The sequence below is a fragment of the Chionomys nivalis genome, chromosome 22 (genome assembly GCF_950005125.1).
Source record: "Chionomys nivalis chromosome 22, mChiNiv1.1, whole genome shotgun sequence".
NCBI classification, from domain to species: domain Eukaryota; kingdom Metazoa; phylum Chordata; class Mammalia; order Rodentia; family Cricetidae; genus Chionomys; species Chionomys nivalis.
In genome coordinates, this window is record NC_080107.1 from 43518189 (window position 1) to 43540688 (window position 22500).

General features: G+C 51.6%; 2 protein-coding genes across 4 annotated transcripts in view; one reads left to right on the top strand and one right to left on the bottom strand.

Moving 5' to 3' along the window:
* Positions 1 to 397: 397 nt before the first annotated feature.
* On the bottom strand, positions 398 to 9809 carry Spaca9 (sperm acrosome associated 9). 2 transcript variants are annotated; one of them, XM_057755544.1, is made up of 4 exons: positions 9515 to 9809; positions 4353 to 4528; positions 2002 to 2204; positions 398 to 1245 (listed from the first exon to the last, which is right to left on the bottom strand). In XM_057755544.1, the coding sequence occupies exons 2-4, from the start codon at positions 4494 to 4496 to the stop codon at positions 912 to 914; spliced, it is 681 nt and encodes a 226-aa protein (XP_057611527.1). In that variant the 5' UTR covers positions 4497 to 4528; positions 9515 to 9809; the 3' UTR covers positions 398 to 911. The 2 variants fall into 2 exon arrangements, with proteins under 2 accessions (XP_057611527.1, XP_057611526.1); XM_057755543.1 differs by having other exon boundaries at positions 9436 to 9809.
* A 366-nt stretch (positions 9810 to 10175) lies between these two features.
* Ak8 (adenylate kinase 8) overlaps positions 10176 to 22500 on the top strand; it is a 119369-nt gene continuing 107044 nt past the window's right edge. For both annotated transcript variants that reach the window (XM_057754925.1, XM_057754926.1), the window contains exons 1-4: positions 10176 to 10259; positions 12659 to 12743; positions 18575 to 18624; positions 21416 to 21529. In XM_057754925.1, the coding sequence (XP_057610908.1) occupies positions 10176 to 10259; positions 12659 to 12743; positions 18575 to 18624; positions 21416 to 21529 (333 nt within the window). The remainder of the gene's footprint in view (positions 10260 to 12658; positions 12744 to 18574; positions 18625 to 21415; positions 21530 to 22500) is intronic.

Consider the following 22500-nt stretch of genomic DNA (forward strand, 5'->3'; position numbering starts at 1 on the left):
GTCTGAATAGGTCTCTCGTCAGACAAGGAAGTCACTCTTGGAAGCCTGCAGACTGGCCCTGTGTGGCCTGAGCCTCCTAGAGGCAGCCCACTCTAAAGGGAAGCACTGAGCTTGGCTGCAGAGGTCTGTGGTGCTGTCTGGAGGGGCTTTGCCTATATGGCCACCCAAAGTCATCTGATGTCTTACAAGGGTTTTTTTGTTTGTTTGTTTTGTTTGTTTGTTTTTTGTTTTTTGGGTTTGGTCGGGTAAATCCCAGGAAACTAAGCCAGGCAGAGAAATGGTAGAACACTTTATTCTTGAATGTCTCCCCCCGAGGAAGCAACAATACAGAATCTAAGTCGTCCCCTGTGAAGGGAAAAACCAACAGTCAGAGCTCACTTCTGGCAGGCCCAGATGCCAGGAGTGCACATTTACAGTGTGGGTAGACTAGACCGCTGCAGAGACCAGGCTCAAGGGCCACAAAACAGTCTGACTTCTGCCGTGCTCTCCCTCTCCCAAAGGAGAGAGAACATTCATCCCTTGTTGTAGTCCAGGGAACTGAACACAAGCGAATTCAGCCTCTTGATCCCTTTCCCCTAACTTGTTCATGAGAGACCTTGCAGCTCATCTTGTCCTTGTCAAGATAAGAAACTAAGTAGCCCCCCTCCCCCCCAAGTTGTTCATTACAGAGCCAGAAGCCGCAGCTGGGCAGGAGGCCTGGGCATCAACACAACACCCTGCATCTGGGACATGCCCTGCCAACACCATATTGTTTAGGCAGCTCCATGAGTAAGGATCCCTTTCGTCAACACGGAGATCAAGAGGCGGAGATGTTAGAAGTGAAAAGCGCGCGCGAGAGGGATATTCTCAATGGTGTATTGGCCCCCAGTGAAAATAGATGACCCGTGGAAGCCAAGTACATTGACAGCGAGTTACAATTTCCCACCCGGTGGTTTCCAGGGAAGCTTCGGGAAGCCTTTGTCTTTCCCCCTAGATTTGAGGCTCTCTTTTGCAAGCTGCCTATACTTGTGTTTTCCTAACCAATGCTGGGTAACCGTGGTCTGGGCAGGTCTGGTGGTGGCTGCGGCGGCTCCCTGGCTACCCAGGACCTCACTCACGTGCTGCAGCACTTTGCGAGGAAGCTTCTCCGAATGAGCAATCCACTCTTTCATTAAGTCCAGGACTATAGGGATGAGGCTGACCACGCCTCCGTAGTGGTTCCTGGCCTCATCACAGCTCAGGTGGTTCACTACGTCGTGCGGGTACCTGTGGGACAGTGAGCAGGTGGTGAGACCCGTCACCTCAGATGTGAGAACTAGACACACATACCTGGGGCTCCCTCCCTGTGTGTTCCAATCCAGAAAGTTGAAGGCCAAGAGCCCCAGGTACTTCTGGTATAGGTAGCAAGAGCTCTTAACCATCAGGACCAGGGCCTGTAGAACCTCCTATCACCTTAAAATACTGGCTACCGGGCTGGAGAGATGGCTCAGAGGTTAAGAGCTCTGACTGTTCTTCCAGAGGTTCTGAGTTCAAGTCCCAGCAACCACATGGTGGCTCACAACCATCTGTAATGAGATCTGGTGCCCTCTTCTGGCCTGCAGGGACACATGCAGGTAGAATGCTGTGTACATAATTAAATAAATCTAAAAAAAAAGTTTATAAAAATAAATACTAGCTACCTTAATCCTTCTTACACTAACATCTAATGAGCTTCCAAAAATGGATTATGGAGCTTTGGATTCTTTGGGGTCACCATGGAGCCCCAGGGGATGTAACTCTGGTGTCCCACTTCTGTAGCCACTTTCTCCCTAGTCTGGTTCTAAGTCCTAGGAGACTTTTTTTTTTTTTTTGTCCTCTTATGTCTGTGACCCAGTTTCATGAGGTCAGTCATTCTAGTGGGTAGTTGGGTGCTAGGACTCAGATGGATTAGAGACTGTGCCTGTGCCAGCAGGGGAGAGCCCAGCTTACAGGTTCCCGTTCTCTCGGCACATTCTGCCCCATCTACACCCACGAGGGACTTACTTTGCTCTGAGGCTGCTCAAGTCATTGCTTTGGCTGACCAGGGTTTTGCATTTCTCGAGAAGGCTGTTGGTGACAGGGGTGCCAGAGTGCAGCGCCTCGAAGTGCTGGCAGAGCTTGTTGAGCTCCGAGCAGATGTCCAGGAACATGAGCAGAATTCTCCGGTCCGTAGAGTTGTTGCAGTAGTGTTCCATGTAGCTCTGCACCTGCAGAGGCCACACGTCAGGAGTTGGAGCTGGAGAGACAGAGAGCACTGCCCCAGCCCTCCCACTATCACAGGCTTGATGCCGGACGGGAAGCATTCGAATATACCGGTCACGACAGACAGCTAATGTTTGTGTTCCAAGCACCATTGCAAAAATACTCCCCTAAGTTCTCCCTTGCTCATCACCTGAGCTCTCCACACTAGGTTCTCGTTTTACATACTTCCTAAATGCTAGAGGTTCAGACATGAGAACTGACCTGCTTGGGTGCCAACAGTAGTGGCCTGGCTGATTTGCCTCCTCGCACAATGGCCTGGGCTCCACCACCCTGCTTACCCAAACCACAGAGGAAGAAACAAGAAAGGTCAGACTGGTTGTACTGCGTTTTGGAGTCAGAAAAAGTCAGTTCCAGGCCTGACTGAAGAAACGATTGTCCGCATGAGGACAGTGCAGTCTGGAACCCCAATCTGGATTCAGAGACTGTCTCCAGTGTATGGGGAAGTCGGGTGGGGGGAGGCACGAGTTCATACTGCAGTGTGGTGCCCCAACCTGGATTCAGAGACTGTCTCCAGTGTATGGGGGAGCAGATGGGGGGCACAAGTTCATACCAGACTTCATATACCAAGTAAACTTTTAAATGCCCATAACTGTGCAGGTAGCATGCTGAGAACACTAATTCTCTGTTTTGCTTTCCAAGGTTTCCTTGATTAGGGGTAGGGACCCCTCTATGGGTCTCTTGCCAGTTACTCAGAACCATTCCATGCATCTAAGCATAGGCAAGGTAGATGGCTGGTCTTACGCCACAGGCCTGAGTAATGAATTCAATCATTCCACAGCTTGCTGCTACTCTCCATGGAGTGATGAAAGGTGGGGGTACCTCTGCTTCCTCTGACACTCCAAACTGTCTCTGTCTAGACAGGGCTACTCTATTTCTTAGTGATCTGAAGGGATTCCTCCCCAGCCTGTAAGGGGTAGAGGTTTCTGACAACACACCTGTCCAGGCACCTGGGGCGGGGACTGCATCAAGGTGTGACCACAACAGAGTGACCTCTTAGGGTGGGGGAGGGTGCTTTGAGAGTAGACGGATCTGAGAGCATCCCATCCCTTCTGTACCTAAGGTAGGAAGCCCTATCAAGCAGGTGCTCAGGAAGTGGACTTGGGCCACTATTAGAGACGGAAAACTCACCCCATGCCCTTGGAAGGCTGAGCTACTGTGGGGATGTAGCCAGCTGCCCTTCCAGTAGATTCAGAGGTATGAGCATGGACCAGCTGACCACTGTGATAGACGGATGGACGTGGATTCAGTTTGCACGGAGCATTTTCGTTATGGGGGGTCAGTGTTTTTTCAAGTAAACAAGACATTTTTCCAAAATTTAGATAAAGAATGTAAAGGATGTCTCTGGCAAAGGTTGCTGGTTTCCTGCGGTCTCATTTCTCCCGGGTACTTCGAGCCTGTACCACGCCCATCCTCCAGCCCCCTTTATACAGGCATTTTTTTTTTCAGGGGAGGGGGAGCATGACTTCTTTGCAGGGGCCTCTTTTTTAGTTCTAGGATTTAGCTTGTGTATATGTTCCTAGCTGCCCAGTGACTTACTGGAAGGCCTCCAGCCCCCACCGAGAAAACGTGGACAATAGCTCACCTTCAAAGAAAAGGGTTAAATAAAAGTATCTGCAAAACCTCTGCCAGTGAGCTGGGCCAGGTCCAGTCTGTGGCAGAATCTTTTGAGAAGGACCGTTATCTGCGTGCTCACCAGCAAATCCCCGGTGCCCAGCCTGGGGCTCGTAGGTGACACCAGACGCTGAGTGCTTGGTGTAGGTCAGGAGTTTTCCATGCATGCTCTCTTTAGATGTGCCTTCCCGGTGGGGAAACTGAGGTTAGTGGGATATGCTCACCAGCCCAAGGCTACAGGGTGCCAGGTGGACTTAAAGCCAAGCTGGCTGAGTCTTGAGCCCACGTTTTAGTCACTTACATATCGGATAGGTAGTGCTCACCGAGGGACAGTTTCCATCCATTAGAATCTGAGTTGGCATAGACAATAACATGCAATTCTCCTCTCTAGGGCTCCACCGTTCATGTTTTGGGTACGGGGACCAGGCTGGGAAGAACACCCTTCCCCATCCTGCACCAGCACCCTGCTTGCCAGGCCTCACCTGTCCAACGCTGGAGATGGGCCGGATTTTGTCGTGGGCGTTCTCCCGGCAATGCTCTAGAGCGGCAATGAAGGTGAACTGTTGTTGCTGGAAGAGCTTGTACTTCTGCTCGATGCTGCGGAGACTCTCCTTCACCTCGTTCATTGTGGCCCTCGGGTCTCACGGACAGCAAGGGTCTGTCGGGAGCAAGAAGAGGGGCCTTGAGGTCCCAGAGGTCAGGACTTCCATTCGGCTTTGGAGGGAAGCGCCCTCCCAAAGGAATGTGTCCCTACTTTGTGGAAAGGAAGCAGGTCCTGGAAGGCACATGTTTGTTCTAGGTCCTTCAAGTTGTCCACCACTGCACCAAGTCTGACCTTGTTTGCTTACCCTCCGAGGACACAGTCTGCCATGAACTGTGGCTTCCTTCACCTAGGGACAGTTTCTCTGTCTTCAGGGTCTCCAGATCATAGGATCTATGCTCATACACACACACACACACACACACACACACACACACTGTCTGAGTGTACTTGTACACACAGTATCCAGGTCCCCTCCTGTGGCAGAACCTGGGATACAGGGACATGCCATAACATCCCAAACCAACAACATATCAGTTTTTTTTTTTTTTTAAAGTCTACCACATAGCCGGGCGGTGGTGGCGCACGCCTTTAATCCCAGCACTCGGAAGGCAGAGGCAGGTGGATCTCTGGGAGTTTGAGGCCAGCCTGGTCTACAAGAGCTAGTTCTGGGACAAGCACCAAAGCTACAGAGAAACCCTGTCTTGAAAAACCAAAAAAAAAAAAAACAAAAAAACAAAAAAAGTTTACCACAGTGAAGTTGCTGAGAGTCTGGGAATTCTCCCTGTGAGCTAAGTAGAGGAAAGAGTCAGTACTTGGTTGTTCTGTGTGTCTGTCTCTCTGGACTTGGGGCAGGAGCCCTGGCCTTAGGTTTGCAGGTTTCCAGGGCAGGTGTGGGTGCAGACCCCTCCCCTATCTTATATTAACCTGCATTATCTGATCAGTGAAGCCATCTGCAGGGAGGGCAACCCAGGGGCCATCATTGATGTGATGCTGACTATCCTCAAGCACTGAGAATCCTCCATGGGCAGAGAGGGCAGGGGGTGCCCTAGTCCATGCTGCCAGGGTTTACTGACCTCGGGCAAAATGCTTAGAGTCTTTAGGGAATGTCTGAGCTGGAAGGAGCCTCAGCAGCCCATACCCAGTAACGTTCAGGGGTTATATGGAGACCTAGAGATAAGGAGTCCCAGTGTGTTTGTGCCACAGACCCCTGACCCCATGTTTCCTGAGGCCTAAACACATCCTCACTGCTCCACATCCCCCCCACCAGGGCACAGTGTCCAGGTTCCAGCATGCCAGCCTGTGTCACACGAGCCAGGGCTATTCCAAGATGCTGGAAGCAGAGGGGGCAGACACACAAGGTCAAGTGTAAGGAAGGCAGCTTCCTCGTGAGGACAGGGTGGAGCTGGAAAGGCAGCCATGTGGCAGAATAAATGGCAGTAATGTAAAAACTGAGACCAGACCAGAGTACAGGTCTCTATGGATGTTATCTGCAAATCAGAGAGCTCGGAGATGACTGTAGGGGAGGCCTTTAAGAGACTCAGGGTTGTCCCAAAATCTACCCCATTAACCCAAGTGGGTCCCTCACTGTGTCTGCCAACAGCTAGGAGTAGCTGTAGCCCTGGTTGGCCTGGTACAAGTCAGCCCCCTGGAGAGAGAGTTGCCCCTTCCTGAACTCTGCATTTCTGCATGCTGTGGGCAGGGTGAGTGTGGGGCTGAGATTCTTGTTTATTGGGTGTCTTTCATGCCCTCAGTCTCTTCCCCATGGGACAGAATAGCTCACTTGGGCACAGTAGGTTTTCTCTTGTCCCTCTTCAGAATTCTGACTCACCAGGGAAATGTTGAGGGTGAAGAGAGGAAGACAAAATTTAAAGATAGGTGCTAAAAAACTCAGCATCCATTCGAAAGAGAAAATAAATATTTAAAAATCTGCCTGCCTCTGCCTCCCAAGTGCTGGGATTAAAGGCGTGCACCCCCACTGCCTGGCTTTGTTTTGAATTTGAAGAACACTGCATTAATGTATCTATCTTGGCTGTTGAGATTCAGGGCCCCTTGTGTTCCATTCACAGATGACTGTCCCATCCTGTTCCAGCTTGGCACTTACAAATGACTCAAGTCGTAAGCTAGGAAAGTCAGAGATGCCCGGTGGTGGCTGTCCAGGGAGATGGAGATTGTGCCTTCCTAGCCTGCCCTCTGCCCGTGCAGCCTACTGCTGTATGGCAGTAGTCAAGGCTGTTCTGCCACCACGGGTCCTGGGTTCAGATCCTGTCACCCTGTCTACCGACCTCAGCTGACAATAGTCTCCGAGCTTGTGCTCTATAACACGCAGAAGGAGACACAGCAGCTCTCAGCCTTCGGGAGGGCATGTCCTGAGATGACAGGGACCCCAGAGCCTAGAAGGCAGGGCTCATTTACAATAGAACTCAGAGCTACTGTGATCACCTGGCATGCAGGTGACAGGGGACTGCCACCACAGGTGTGCTGAGTACCTAAAGAAAAGTGGGGGCTGTTAGGAGCTTATCCTCCTTGGTGAAGGGGTTAAACTTGAAAGGAAGGTGTGCAGGTGGGCAGTGTACTCAGCTGAGGGGCAGGGGTGTAAGACAAGGCCAGGCCAAGAGACCCCTAGGTCAAGCTGGGTATTTAGAACTGCTGAAGGCATCTAAGCCTTAGGGTGGGGATGAACACCACACTAGGTCCTTCCTTCCCTGTGCCAGATGCTGTCCGGTACTGGACTCTGCAGTAATGGACACGGTATATGAGGCCCTGCCCTGGATGAATTTACTGGAGCGGGGAGAGGTCAGGGCAGAGCTCAGAGTGGGCAGGGTGGACACATGAAAGCCAGGGCTATGTCAGAGGGGCATCCACAGGGCAGAAACCTGCAGACATCTGCAGGACATTGGTCTGATGATGAGAACAGCCTCTCAGTGGTGTTCTGGAAAGCCCTGGGCATGCGTCATTTCAATCCCTGGCCACGGTTTAGGACAAGGGAGCACAATAATCACATAGGATGAGTGGAGGATGAGACCGACACCACACAGTTAGGAAGAGGGCAAGCCAGGGTCTGTCACATCTCAGTGAGCTCTTCTACCACACCTTCCCTCCCCTCCCTCTCTAATCTTCCCTAGAGACAAGATGGCAGGCATCGGGTTGGCTGTGGCTACTGGGGAATGGGGGAGATCTGCCAAGGATCTGAAGAGTTATCCAGTCACTTCTAGGGTCTCCCATTACTAGCTCAACCCTGGGCCTCTCTTCCACTCCTATCCCAGGGCAATGAGGACTAGCTAACACTCATGGGGCTGCCGCCTGTGTGTTCAGCTCCCTGCTACTCTCTCTGGGCTTCTGGGTTCTCCAAGGAGACAGTGCTAACTGACTTGCTGTGTCCCCATGAGCCCCCTAGAGCAAACCTGGCTCAGTTCTTGATCCTAGCAACTTGTGACACGCACACGTCAGGGATGTCACAAAAGGGGCTGTAACAAGCTATCCAAAGTGATTGTCCCTTGAACACAAGCCTCTGCAGTCAAATTAGAGTGGATGAAAGACCTGAATGTAGGCGCTCCTCTCTCTGGGGGAGGAGGGAGGGAAAAGTGATTGCCCCGTAGGTTTTAGGCTTTAATTGATTTGTATTTTTCCAGGCTGCTAAAGAAGATTAGATCATGGTATGAAAAGTGCCTAGGGCTTAAAATAAATGAGGAGAAACAAAAGCCACTTCTGAAATGTCCAGGAAGCACACCAAACTTCCCCAGTGCAAGCTGCAGCTTAGCTCTTGAATTCTTTGTTGGGGAGACAGCTTCTTTGCTCCCCAGCAGACCAGTCTACCAAGGCCTGAGGCCTTTGAGGAAGCAGTCAGTCATGGGGACCGTGGCAAGTGTCACAATCCCAGGCTAGGATGCCTGCCGCCAGCCTTGGGGCTGCCTCTGATTTTACCCATGGCCCTCGGCAAGACTTTCCCCTCCCATAAGTCTCAATCTGTTTCTGCCCAGGGAGGGAGTTTGGTTCAAAACTCTTCAAGCGATCAGAACTTCCACTCTCTGCCCAGCAGCTGGTTGGGAAAGAGATCCGGAAAGAGGAAATGACTTGCCCAAAGTCACCTGGCCAACTCCTCTGCCCTGTCCTGTATTCTGAGAAGAAAGGTTGTCATTTGACTATGCCTGGTGCAATGGCCCAGGAACCCCCAGAAGCAAACCTAACTTGATTCTTGACCCATGTAAACAGAGGAACTACAGAGGGCTGGAGACGGGCGGCTCAGTGGTTAAGAGCCTTGGCTGTTCTTCCAGAGGACCTGACTTTAGTTTCCCGCACCCAGATCTGCCTGTCATTCTAGCTCCAGGGTCCAAACACCCTTTTCCAGCTCTGCTCTTCCCATATATACATAAATACAAATAAAACTTGTAAGGGTGGGGTTACTGCTGTCCAAAGTGATTGAGGTGAGATCAAGATTAGTCTAAAGATTAAATGAGATAGGAGCTGGAGAGATGGCTCAGTGGTTAAGAGCATTGCCTGCTCTTCCAAAGGTCCTGAGTTCAATTCCCGGCAACCACATGGTGGCTCACAACCATCTGTAAAGAGGTCTGGTGCCCTCTTCCGGCCTGTAGGCATACACACAGACAGAATATTGTATACATAATAAATAAAATAAATATTTAAAAAAAAATTAAATGAGATACCACTACGGACAGGACGGCCCATTCTGCCCACTTTCCAACGGCCAGTCACTGCTACTTCAGAGCGGTCGTGGGGTAATGCTCCAGCTGCCCTCATTGCGCTGCCCTCATTGCTCAGAGTGGAAACTGAGGCCCAGGGCAGATTTGTCTAGTTCACCATGGATATTCAGACACACCCAGCACTTGGACTTTGGGCTGTCCCTGTAGGCTGTGCCTCCCTCCCTCTTGGTCAGCAAGCCGCCACATTTGCCCCTTCCCCAGCAGCCAGCTCTCCTCCTGTAGGCCAGGACCTCTTGTCCCATCACTCCCCGAGTGTTTTCGATGGTGGCATCCCAGCCCCCTTTACCCTGGTTTGATTCCTACCGGCCTTCGCCTCACTGAGTGCCCTGAAGCTTGAAGTGCCTCCGTGGGTGTGTGGGCCCCGGAGGGCGGGAAGGCCCACCTCAATTCTTGGGGAAGCGGGAGTGGGCGGGGTCGAGGCCTCAAAGACCAGGCGGCCCTGGCCGATTGTGACCACAGGTGCCATGGCAATCAGGTCACATGGCCCGGCTGCCCAAACCAAGAGATCCGCCCAGGTTCCTGCTGACCCCGGCTGCAGATGACTTTTGCTCTTGCAGATACCGGATCCACATCTGCTTAGCAGATCCGTATCTGCGCTTAGCGTCTTTCGTTTAAAGATGGGGAAACTGAGGTCCAGGTGCAGAGTCAGGGCTGGACCCTCAGCGCTCAGGTTCACACGGTGGCCGCACCAGAAGCAGGTTTCTGGGATCTCTCTCAGGAGGGCCTGGGGATCTAGGGCTGTGGACCCTGGGGCGTTGTGGGATTTTTCACGTGATGGCCCTTTGGGGCATTTTGAGTCCTTGCTCTGTGCGCTCTTGGAGCATCCTGGGATCCTTGCACTGTGACCCCACGGGCGTCCTGGAGTTCTTGAGCTGTGGCCCGTCGGGGGTCCCTCTGCCCCGGGGAAGGAGCGCCTACTGCAGTCGGGGCTGCAATGGATGGAACGGGGAACCAGAACTTGCCCCAGAGGAGTCGCGCACCGATGACGCACAGCCTGGCGTCCCAGCAACGCGGTTACTAGGGAGCCGCAAGCAGTCCGAGATATGGATGCGACTACTGCCCCACACCTCATCCCCCCGGAAATGCTTCAGTACGGGGAGGACAACCACATCTTCGAGATGATGCAGGTGTGACCGGGTGACCGGGCGCCCGCGGGTGGGGAGTACGGCAAAAAGACTTCAGGGGCCAGGCTAGCAGCACTGTGGGGAGGGGCCTGGGGGGCGTGGTAGTCCTCAGTTTCTCCACTTATGAAATCCTGCGGTAGTCTCCAGGGTCCCATTTGGAATTGTGGTGACCGAGCCTTGGGTCTTACCAAACTGGTCCCTGGCAGCCCAAACAAGGTAGAATCAGTCACCTGACTCCAAAAGACCAGTTCAGGAGACAAGCAAGAGTGAAAAACAGAGAAACATTTGTCCCATGTGACCATATTGGGACGAGGAACACATAAAAGTTTGGTGATCTTCTCCCGCTAGATTCTGTTTTGGGGTCCAGACTTGAGCTTTAGATTTATAAGGCAAGAGGTGCATTTATCTGAGCAGCCAAATCGTGTGGTCCCACCCATCACTGACCCTTTTTTGTCCCAGGTCCATTCTCTCCTGCAAGCTGGTCCGACAAGTTATAAGAACAATATGGAATCTCTGGTTGGCACCAGGCTTCAACCTTTTCCTTCTCCCAGCATGAGATTCCTGGAAAGTTCGAGTTTCTCAGTGACCATTGTCTCAGCTGTCAGTCAAAGGGAGGAGACACGTGTATTTTGTTGCACTATAATGTTTTCATTCCTGTTGGGACAGGTTCATAGGCAGTCCAAATTCAAGATGGCATCCCTATCTGGTGGCTTCCTCTAAGGCAGCCTGTTTTCTACTTAGTCTCCATCTTCAGAACTGGCCTTTCCAAAGCCCTTATCTTGGCTCCCAACCCTCTGTGGCGTAGGGCAAACCCTGTCACCACCTCTGTGTGGTCTACATGTGTTCCCCGCAAGTGCAAAAGGTTTTTAAAAGCTGGTCTGGTAAGCTCTTAGGCACTCAGTGATTCTGGGGGCCAAGGGTAAACTACAGCTCAGTGTCCAGTACCCTATTCTGCAATTTGAGGTGTTTGAGCCCCCCAAAACAGAGCCATGGTGACACGAGCCCAGGCCAAGGAACCAGAGTCTACAGCCAGCATGCTTCCTTTGAAATGTGTTAGTGGTGAGGGGAAGCAGAGAGTAGCCATTCACAAATAAAGCAGCTATGTTGCGGGGGGGGGGGGCAGGGACGGGGAGATTGATGACCCTGACCTGTTTTCTAGTTGTACTGATGGAGCAATCACCAAGAAAGCCTTAAGCTCATTTGAGTAGTGTCCCCACTGTTTTGATCATTCCCTTAGAGAGAGAGAGAGAGAGAGAGAGAGAGAACACATTTTATTGTCAACGAATGTTAGCCTTAGGAAGTTATAAAGATGGTATTCATTTCCTGCCTGCCCTTGAACCATCTAACATGGATGTTGTCAAAGCCATGAAACGGAAGCAGGTGCTGGATCGTGTCCCCTTTCCCCTGCACTTGGATTTCTACAGTAGTGTGTCTGGCTCTGTGGGATTTTATCAGAGGTCTGTGGATCCTATGGGCTTCTCAGATCCACTGCTGCTCACCCACATTGCCACCATTTCCAGAGCTCAGTTCACAGGCACGGACTCAGCTTCTTTTCGTCTTGTCCTGAGAAATACTCTTGGCGTTTTGTGTGTGCTTTTCGGATGCACTATCTATGCAACGTCTTAGCCAAGAAGCAAGCAGCCGCATGCCCAAGCACACAGGGAGCCCAGCTGTGCCACTGGACAAAGGGTGGGTGGTGAGGGGAGGAGAGCTGAGGCCCTAAGAAGGGAAGGGAATTGCTGGTGAGATCTAGAGATGCGCTGGAACGGGGCTTCCCATTGGTGCTCTTGACTGCCCTGCACACCTGTCCTCATAGGCGGAAGCCCCTTCCTACCCGCCCTGCCGCCTAGCTCCTGTCAACTCTCCAAGTCCCTGGTGCCACCCTGACAATTGCTTTTTCAGATACGTGTGCTCAGTTGGACGAAATGGCCAGGGTACTCAAGACTTTAGATATTTGGCTGACAAGTATCCTGTCCCACTGTGGAGCAGCTAACATCTGCGCTGGGCACCTGTTGTAATTGTGCAGACAGGGAGGACTCCAGAACCTGTGGAGTGGTAGAGCAGGTGTGAGGTGAGGCAGGGACCACAGGTGCACATAGCATGCTTGTGCAGGAGCATAGAGTGGCGGGGATTTACCTGGGCGCACCGTGATCTGATAGTCAAGTAGCCAGGTCAAGGAACAGGAAGCATTCTGTGTAGAAGGCCACCTATCGCTACGGCCCTGCATCAGGGCAACAGTGCAGGACCAAGAGAAGGCTTGTGTGGGAAGGGGTGGAGGGGCTTGCTGCTTGGACTTCCTCAGGCCTCTGCCAGCGACCCCAACAGATGCCCCACTAGGTGATCTCCATGGCAACCAGGGGTCCTGCAGGTGCTAATCTCCTGCTATCTGCTTGTGCCCACAGAACATGCTGGAACAGGTCCTGATCCACCAGCCAGAGGATCCTATCACCTTCATGATCAACCACCTGCGCCGGAACAACGACAGCGGTGAGTACTCACTCCAGTGTGTGGTAACTGCCACCACCATCTCCACCAGGGACCCCACCCATCCTGGCCGCAGCCCAGAAGCCCTCTGTTCCTACCTGGGTCTGAAGGGAGATCAGAATAGGACAGGAAGGAGAGGGTACTTGGACAAGTTGCAGTGGTTAATTGGAGAAGGTCTTCTTGTTCTTTCTGAGCCTGACTAATAAAAACTCTCTTGCCAAGCTATTAAAATGCAAAGCCCAGAACGACCCATGTAATCAATTATTAATGCTTCTGCCTGCCCTCACCGATGTCGCCTGTTGGGTTTAAAGCTCTCTGATCACTCTGCTTGTCAGGTGAAGTTTGCTTTCTGCTCTACCTAGACAGGCAAGCACTCGGACTTTTCCAAGGGTCTCATTATCAGTACCTGCTAATGAGTTGCCGAACTCCCCAGACCTCAGCCAAAGGCGGGTTGGCCAGACCTGAGGCTCACATACAGAGCTGGGAAGAGAAAGACCCTCCAATGAACTGGGCCCCATCCTGCATCCCACAGTGGTAGATTTGCCAAGTTGAGGGAGGATTCTTCTACTCTGGGTGAGCCACGTGGGGATCTGCTGTCTTTGTTGGTTGTGAATGGTTGGTCCACTAACAGTCCTGAGGAAGCTTTATCTTACAACTAAAATTAGCATTCAGGGCTTGAGATGCCCCCATGGTGGAACTGGGATGCTTACAGTCCAAAATGATGCTAAATCGCCTAATAAAAGTTAGGTTTATGTTTGAGCTGGGTATGGTGGCATGTGCCTTTAATCCCAGCACTCAGGAAGCAGAAGCAGGTAGATTCTGAGTTCGAAGCCTTCCTGGTCTTCAGGACAACCAGGGCTACACAGAGAAACCCTGCTTTGAAAAACAGGACATCTCTTTTGTCATAGTATCTTATCAGTTAACAATAGAAATAAAACTGGAACAAATCTTTAGAAACCCATTTTTAAGTGTAGCCGGAGCAGGCTCCATGACTACAGGTGTGCCCAGGTAGCCGGAGCAGGCTCCATGCCTGCAGGTGCACCCAGGTAGCCGGAGCAGGCTCCATGCCTGCGGGTGCGCCCAGGTAGCCGGAGCAGGCTCCATGCCTGCGGGTGTGCCCAGGTAGCCGGGGCAGGCTCCATGCCTGTGGGTGTGTCCAGATCACCAGCCTTCTTCACATGTCCTGCCCCTGCACCTTAGTAGACATGAGGGTCCTCTTCTAGCTCAAGTTTAGTACATGGACCCCAGCAGGGAGTTCAAAGGGAGCCCAACAGTGTCCTTTTCTGAGGCTCTTCCCAGGCAGAAATGGCTGAGTCTGGGTACCCCAGTACTCTGTCAAGGTTTTTAGCAGAGAGTGGGTGGAAACTGAGCTGTGACATGAGAGAGTCAGAGAACTCGTTCCCCTAAACTCCACCTGCCTCCTCTAGCCTTGCATAGCCTGTCCCAGGCAATTCTCTCTTCCCCTCCCTTCTTGGTTGGTCACTATACTGTGCTGTAGGAAGTTATTCATTGACCTATCTACTGTTGGTGTGAATGTCCTGTCTGGGTGGGTGTGCCTCTTGGAGGATTTTTTTAAAGGTTTATTTTCGTTTTTTTTGTGTATGAGTATTTTGCCTGCATGTGTATGTCTGTGCAGCATGTACGTGCAGTATCCATTGAGGCCAGAAGAGGGCATTGGATCCCCTAGAACTGGAATTACAGATGAGCCACCATGTGGATGCTGGAAACCGAATCCAGGCCCTTGGCTAAAGCAGCCAGTGCCCCTAGTGATTGAGCTCTCTCCCCATGCCCCACCGTAAGGGAAATTTTTTTGAACTAATAACCTTCAGGCTTCTGTAAACCTCAGGCTTGCTCTTCCTGTCTTAGTACTGCTGTGCGGCTGCAGGTTAGTATTTCAGCATCAGATGCCCTGCACCAGCCTTCTCAATCCCTGTGTCATCGTTCTGGTCTGACCGAGTGCAGCTGAAGCCTGCTGGATGACTAGCTCCTCCCTGTGTGACAATCCGCGTGTGGCCACCTACCACGCATCTCCAGGGCTGTGGCTTTGCCGACTGCTCTCCGTGGAGTTCTCTCTCTGTTCCACACAGCAGAGTGGAGTCCAGGCCTATGTTGGGGACTCCTCGCCATGGTCAGCCTCCCACCCGTCATCTGGATGGGTGTCTCTTTCTAGCACGGACGTTCTTCAGGACTCGTGCTGGGTCCCATAACCACGGCTTTAGAGGCTTAATTATCCCCCAGTTCTCCACCGTAGTCTCAGGCCTTTGTTGAGCATTTATGGGACATCTGTGTCTTTGGATGGGGGTCTTCATAGGCTTTCATTCCCAAAAAGCAAGGCTAAACAACGGGTAGAGGGAGGCCACCTTGCTGTTGTGATTTTTCTAGGGTGTCTAAGACAAGACACCTGGGATCAGCTTGAGCCACGCCCCTCCCATGCCATGCAGCCTGCATTTCCCTCACACCTCTGGGCAGCAGTAAGAGTTGCTTGCCTCCTAGCACCAGAGCCAACTTCCTGCTTACTGGCAGCAGGGCAAACCTGGGCACACGAAACACTGACCAGTGACTGATGTGGGAGGAGGAACTCATCCCAGCCTGTTGAGCATGCCCAGGAGGGAGGGAAGGAGCCCCCGCACTCGGGCTAGCAGCCCCTTTGCCTCGAGAAAAGCATTTAGTACAAAGTGAGCATTTACGGTGGCCCTGGGCAATATTAGCACAGGCGGCGGTGGATATAATGGAGCGTTTCGCTTCTTATCAAACGCTTGTCCAGGAAAGCCTTGTATTGGAGTTCTGATACCTGAGGGGTTCCTTGTGAATTTTAAATCGTGTTCCTAGTTAAGCCTCCAAAGGCTCCATGGATGGAAAGGTTCTTTGATTCCCTTTGAAGTGCTTGGAGGAGTCTGATTACTCTTGGCAGTCAAGCAGCCTTTTATGACACTGTTTATAAATAATTACTCATGAGCTAGGCTGGAGTTTCAAGTTAGATTTTAAGAAACTGAAATTAGTCACATAAGCGAGTATGAGAAATGGGGAGGGAAGAAGGGCCACGATGTTCCTCTTTAAAGTATTTTCTTAGGCGTGAACAATTTGGGGCCACTTAGAGGAGCTGGGAACAGAGGGGAGGAACATTGCCCCTGTAGCCCCCGCCCATGGCCTTTGCCAAGATGAACGAACATACTGGCTAGGAGCTGGATTTCATGGCTGGATGTCCTGGTTACATGCTCAGTGTGAGATGTGTCTACCTTCCAGCACTGCCATCCCTGGGTCTGGCTGGTGGCATTCTGAGGGGTGGGCAAAGGTCTATGCTTAGAGCAAGGGGCGCCAGTGTAGGCTCTCATGGGCGCCAGTGCAGGCTCGCATGGGCACCAATGTGGGCTCGCACAGCGGCCTCCCACACCCTGACTTTGGCTGGGCAGGCACTCTCTCTATAGCCATAGCAGTGTCCCCAATTCCTGTTCCTCTCTGCCTTTGGTCACCCTCCCTGCTGCTCTCCAAACTCTAGATTGAACTCTGACTCCGATCCCACCATCCTCTTCACTGTACCTAATGTCCACAGAGCCCCCTCATTTCTACACTTGGGCTGCAAATGGTGTTTCCCCCTGCTGTGACAGCTCTCACTCAGATGGAGGCGAGGCATGAGAGGCCTTTCCCTGGCCTACGTCTTGGAGTTGAAATGGATTCCTTGCTCCCTGCCCTGAGTCCCGTGCTGATGCTGGAAAACAGCCTGTGTTGTGTGTTTTGCCCACCCTCCGCCTTTCGCCAATGGCTCTGCAAGGCATGGTTCCCTGATGGTGGTGGCTGGTGGCAGCCCCATGAACCACAGAGCATCAAGGACAAAGGCTGTGGCATCAATGCCTGGAACAGCTGTGTTCTTCCTCCAGGCCATTTTGTGGCCTTGCTTGGAGTATCCTTCCTGGTGGGGTAGCCCTGGCATGGCTCCCCAGCTGTGTTGGATTCTGTGGTTCTCTGTCATTTTACTAGAGCCTGACTCAACTTGGCCACCCATGGGTCCTTCGCAGTTCCCTACAATGTTGACTGGCAAAGGGAGCCTTTTGTAGGTGGCAGCAATGGTGACTCTCAGTGATCTCATCAAGGCCCAGGGGATAGCTGAGGTGGCCACTGCAGTTTCTGCTGTGTGGGTGGCCCTGCAGTTTTAACTTCTGTGGAAAAGTTCATGTGGATAAAATTTTGTACCTGTCCTCCAAGAGCTGGCCGTTTTCTGGGGACAGCAGTGCCCCAGTTTGTAGGTTGGTGATGAAGCTTACTAGAGTGGAAGAGAAGCTGCTGCAAGTAGCTGAACCAGTTCCTCCAGAGTGGAACCCGGTGTAGTCTCAGCAGGAAGAAGCCAAGCAGTAAGGCCCAGAGTGTCCCCTGACTGGGTTGAGGCAAGGACATTCTTGACAGGGAATGACAAGCGATAAATAGACATATGTTAACATCATCTGGGAAGAAAGGGGCTGCCCTAGGATGGGGGGGGTCATTAGGGGGTTCCCTTGGGGAGTCTCTGAGCCCCAAGGCTCTTAGGAAAAACAGGTCCCGTCTGAGCCTTTTGGAAGCCATACCCCTGAAGGTCCAAGGGAACCCCAAAGATCCTGGGACTCAGGCCAGCAGAGCACTGTGGTACCCACTGTGGCTCACTTTGCTAGACTGCCCGCCACGTGGAGCCTCATCATGTCCACTACCCCATCCTCTCTCTGATGGGTCCTGTGCTACTTGCGAAATTTTCAGAGTTTTGACGGGGAGGCTGGGGAAGGGAGGGCGGGGAGTGTCATCTCACACCCTTCTCCACCCTCACCTCAGAAGCGAAAAGGTACTGGGAATTGGGGCAGAGATCTATTTCAACCCAAGCAGTCTAGCAGAGTGACCATGCGCTGGCCTCTAAACTGCTGGCCTAAAGGATACTCTCTGGTTCCATCTCTGTGTCTGTCCCCAGAGTGGACAGTCATTCATGCTTCTCCTGTGCACGGAGAAGTCCTTCCAGCTCCGCGTGGGTAGTTGAGCCTCTAGAGAATTGGGTAGACAGCATCCGTGTGTCCTAAGGCTAAGGGGACTCATTCTGGACAATATGGAGGTGACATCTTCAAGAGACTTCACTGGCAGCCATCCTGGGCTTGGGTGTCCATCTGACCTTGTTGGTACCCCATCCCACCCTTTCATTGCAGTAGGCTTCTCTCTCTTCCCGGTTACCAGCAACTGTTCCATGGTATCCCAGATGACACCCCAGGGCTTCTGCAGAACCAAGACTATTCCAGAGCCAGGACTTACAGCCGCAAATAAGCTGCCAGGGTTTTAAAAAAATTTGCCTAGAAATGCCCGCATTCAAAAACACAGACTTCCCTGTCTTGGGTTTTATAAATCTGACCTGTACAGTGCAGGCTTCTTTCCATTATTTTCTTCTATAAAATGACGGGGTGTGTGGGGGAGATACATTCTGCTAAATAAGAAGGCATAAATATATATATAAAAAAGCATCAAAGGTCGATTTACATAAAATACAACTTTATTTGAAAGAGTGTTCCCAAGACAAAGTCCCTGTTTAAAATGCTTTATGGCATTTGAAAATCCCAATTGTTTTTGATATTCATTAGTTTGGCGAACAAGTTACTGTGTCCGTGTCCCCACGGAGACAGAAAAATAAACCATCTCTGTGATCGCTTACCTCTCTAAACACAGAGAATGCGTTCCGGGGCGCGAGTGTCTCCCAGCCTCAGGATTATGAATTACCGTGTCACTGGCAGAAATGAAATCTGGGGAGGAAAGAAATAGACCCAACGCAGCACAGACAGGGGAGGCCGCTTTGTCACGCCCAGTGCTGACATCCAAATCTTTTTCTTCCACAGTGCCGAAGGTCGTGATATTAGGTCCGCCTGCCTCGGGGAAAACCACCATCGTAAGTGCATTTAGATTAAATGTGCTTCTAGAAGGTGTCATTCATGCTCTGGTGGACAGGAAGCTGTGCACTGGTGTGCACCACCCGCCTGCTCTTTTCTTCTCTTCCTGCCCATTTTCTCATTGTAAATGGCAGTGTGTGTTCATAGCCAGGGTCGTAGTTAAGGTTTCTATTGTTGTGAAGAGACACCATGACCACAGCAACTCTTACAAGGAAAACAATTAACTGGGGCTTGCTTACAGTTCAGAGGTTTAGTTCCCTACCATCACGGCTGGAAGCGTGACAGCAGGCAGGAGGACTTGGTGCTGGAGAGGTAGCTGCAAATTCTACACCTGGCAGCAGGAAGAGCAAGTGGGCCACCAGGCCTGACTTGAGCTCCTGAAACCTCAAAGCCCACCCCAGTTACACACTTTCTCCAAAAAGGTCACACCTCCTAATGGTGCCATTCCCTCGGAGCCTATGGGAGCCATTTTCATTCAAACCACCACAGATGGAATTCAAAATAATAAAACTACAGTCACATAGCCCTTCAGGGATGAGCGCTGCCTAACACATGGACACCACCCCTTGCCTGGTCACACCTCAGAGGCACCCTGAGGTCATCTCCCCCAGCTGTAGCTGAAGAGTTCATGTGTAGAAGGGATTCTGGGCCAACGACCTGCATACTTTAGGGGCTCTGGTTATGGAGTCTCAGTGTGGACTGAGAAATAGCTGAAGCAGGAAGACAAAGGCCCTGTGTCGTCTGCTCACACGTCAGTTCTGAGAGTTCAGCACACCATTTTACCCCCCTTTGCTCTTTGGTCTCCCCAAGGTAAAACCAGACCAGACGGAGAAACACAGCAGCTCCTCCCCCTCCCTTGTCTCTTTTCCACACCCCAAAACTGGCTGGAAGCTGGTGCCTTTGTTCTATCCATGACTTTCATCTCCAGGTCCTTGGTTTGACTTTGTTTTTCTTTTGAGCCTGGGCATTACTTTATAGCTTTGGCTGGCCTAGAACTGGGGCTGTAGCCCAGGCCGCACCCAAACTCAGCGTAGAGGCCTCCTCCCTCGGCCTCTTGTTGATGTAATTACAGGTGTGGGCTGCCATGTCCAGCTGCCTGTCCGGGCTTTCTTTTTTTTTTTAACTTTTATTACATCTTACTTATTTTGTATGTGTGTACATGCACGCATGTGTATTTGTGAGGGGAGGCATACATGAGCCACAGTGCATATATAGATAGAGGTCAGAGGGAAACTTGTAGGCGTTGATTCTCTCTTTCTACCATGTGGGGCCCTGGGATCCAACTCAAGTTGTCAAGATTGGCATTGGGCACCCCAACACGCCAAGCTAGTCGCTGGTTGTAGCTGTTAAATTCCACAGGTGTAATAGAATTATAACAATCTGAGGTGTGACTCTTTCTACCTTCTAAGCTCGGGTGACAGTAGGCTTAGGCTGTCCCTTGCCCACCGAGCACTTTACCTCAAAAAAGACCCAAGATGGGTGTTCCTTGCACAAGACACCCGTGTGTGCTGCACTGTGTGGGTCAATGAAGCTGTTATCATTTGTCTGTCCATCTGTCTCTCCAGCCTTCTGTGTCTCCATATGCGGTTTTTCTGTTTTATTCTCCTCCTCTCTCGTTGGCCTCCCTGAATCCAGCCACCACCATTGTGGTATTTTAGAGACAGGGGGTCCCCACTTGCCTATTCTTGGGTCCCCCACTTGCCCATTCCTGGTACTGCCAGGGCTTTGAAAACTGCAGGCTCCAGGGGTCTCTTACAGATGCTGTGGTCACCCCTGGGGCTGGGCCTGGATGGCCAGTGATCTTGAGGCTGGGATCCATGATGACCTAATGCGTCTAGACACCTGCTGGGCTCCCTTAGTGAGCTGTGTGCTCAGCAACAGGGCAGCTGTCCTTTAGGTGACCGGTCCTCTCTGATCCCTAGGAGGGATTTGCTGGGCACAGCAGGTGAGGAACACAGAGGCCTACCTCCACCTCTTCCTCGTGGTCCACAGAGCTCAGGAAGACCCAGAGGTGGACGGCCACACAGAGCCAATGCTGGGTGAACCTGCTATGTCTGCTGCTGGGGGGCCTCCTCCAGCCACCCACAAATGACTGTTCCCCAAGGCCAGCCTTTGCTCCACCGCCCAGCTACAGTCCCCACTCCTCAGCCATCTTTTTCTAATGGAATACACGAGGATTTGGCAGATTTAATTCCATTGGTTTTTGTTTTGTTTTTTTCTGTTTGTTCAGGTTGGCCTCAAACTTAACAGTTCTCCCGTGTCAGCTTCCAAATGCTGGTGTTACAGCCACGTGCTACCATACCTGGCCTTGTGTGTGTCTGTGTATCTTTATGTGTGTGTATATCTCTGTGTATGTGTCTGTGCAACTGTGTGTGTCTGTGTGTGTATGTCTGTATATCTCTGTGTGTATCTCTGTGTGTGTGTCTTTGTGTTGTCTGTGTTTGTGCAACTGTGTGTGTGTTTGTGTGTGTGTGTGTGTGTGTGTGTATACGTGTAGACCAGAGGATGTCTTTGAGTTACACTCATTAGCACCATCTACCTCCTCAGAGACTGGGTCTCTCACTGGCCTGGAACTTGCTAGTAGTCTAGACTGCCTGGCCAGCAAGCCCCAGGGATCCTCCTGTCTCCGCCTTCACAGCACTGGGGTTACAAGTGTGCCGTCATGCCAGGAATTGTTATATGGGTTCCGGGGTTTGAACTCAGGTCTTTCTCCTTGCAAGGGAAACACTTCACTGACTGAGCCCCCACCCAGTGGAGTTATACCTAAGGTGTTTGTTTTAATTTCTTCAGGCAATGTGGCTCTGCAAACACCTCAACAGCAATCTCATCACCAAGGAGAACTTACTAGAAAAAGAGTTTTCCCAAATGGCTGAGGAAGCCAAGAAACACTACGAGATTTACAAGGTAAGGTTGGCCCCTGGGCCAGGGGCAGGGACAGAGCAGCTGTGACTTCAGGGCTCCACCTTCCTATTCACTTGGCTAATTTCCATCTTCTTTTTAAAAATATATTTTAGATGATTTCTTCATGTGTGTGCGCGCGCCCTCAGAGGCCCTGCAGAGGGTATCAGATCCCCTAGAGTTGGAATTAAAAGTGGTTGTGAGCCACCTAATGTGGGTGCTGGAGACTGAACTCAGGCCTTCTGGAAGAGAATCAGTGCTCCTAACCACTGAGCTGTCTCTCCAGTCCTCCATTTTCTTTTGAATGAACTGAAAAGCAAAGTCTTGGGTAAAATAAGATGCAGGCAGATATGACAGCGGAAAGGGGGAATTTAGAGGCCAGGCCCTTCCTTGTAGGAAAGCAGGTAAAGAGCAATGATTTGTCCTGGTTAAGACATCGTAGTCCAGTCCAGTGAAGAAGGGGTGGGGGCAGCGCATCTTCATCCCACAGAGGGGGCCTGAGCTGCGCTGTGACTTCAAGGGCGGCCATCAGACACAGCGACCCCAGTGCTAGACTCTGGAAGTGTTTCTCTGACGCTGTAGGGTTTCCCATGGCCCTGTGTCCACCCTCAGTGCTTCCCATTCGTGCTTTTGCTCCTGGTGCAGCCCACAAGGATCGAGACTGCTGTTTCCCAGACCCTACCAGATTCGTGTTCGCCAAATAACCCCAGCCCAGGCCTGACAGCCTTTCGGGTGCTGGGATTAGCAGCACACGCCATGTCCTCTGGGGTCCCTGCAGGTGCCACACAGGGATGTGAACCACCGAAGACATGCGTGAAAATCCAGTGCAGACTTCATCAGCCTGGATCAGACTTCCCGGAGTCTAATGCCAGGCGGTTCATTATCAGCATATTCTAACAGTACAGTTGGGGAAAAGGTTTCCAGGCAACAGTCAGTCCAATCAGTGCAATTCCAGGTGCACATGCAACTACAAAGAG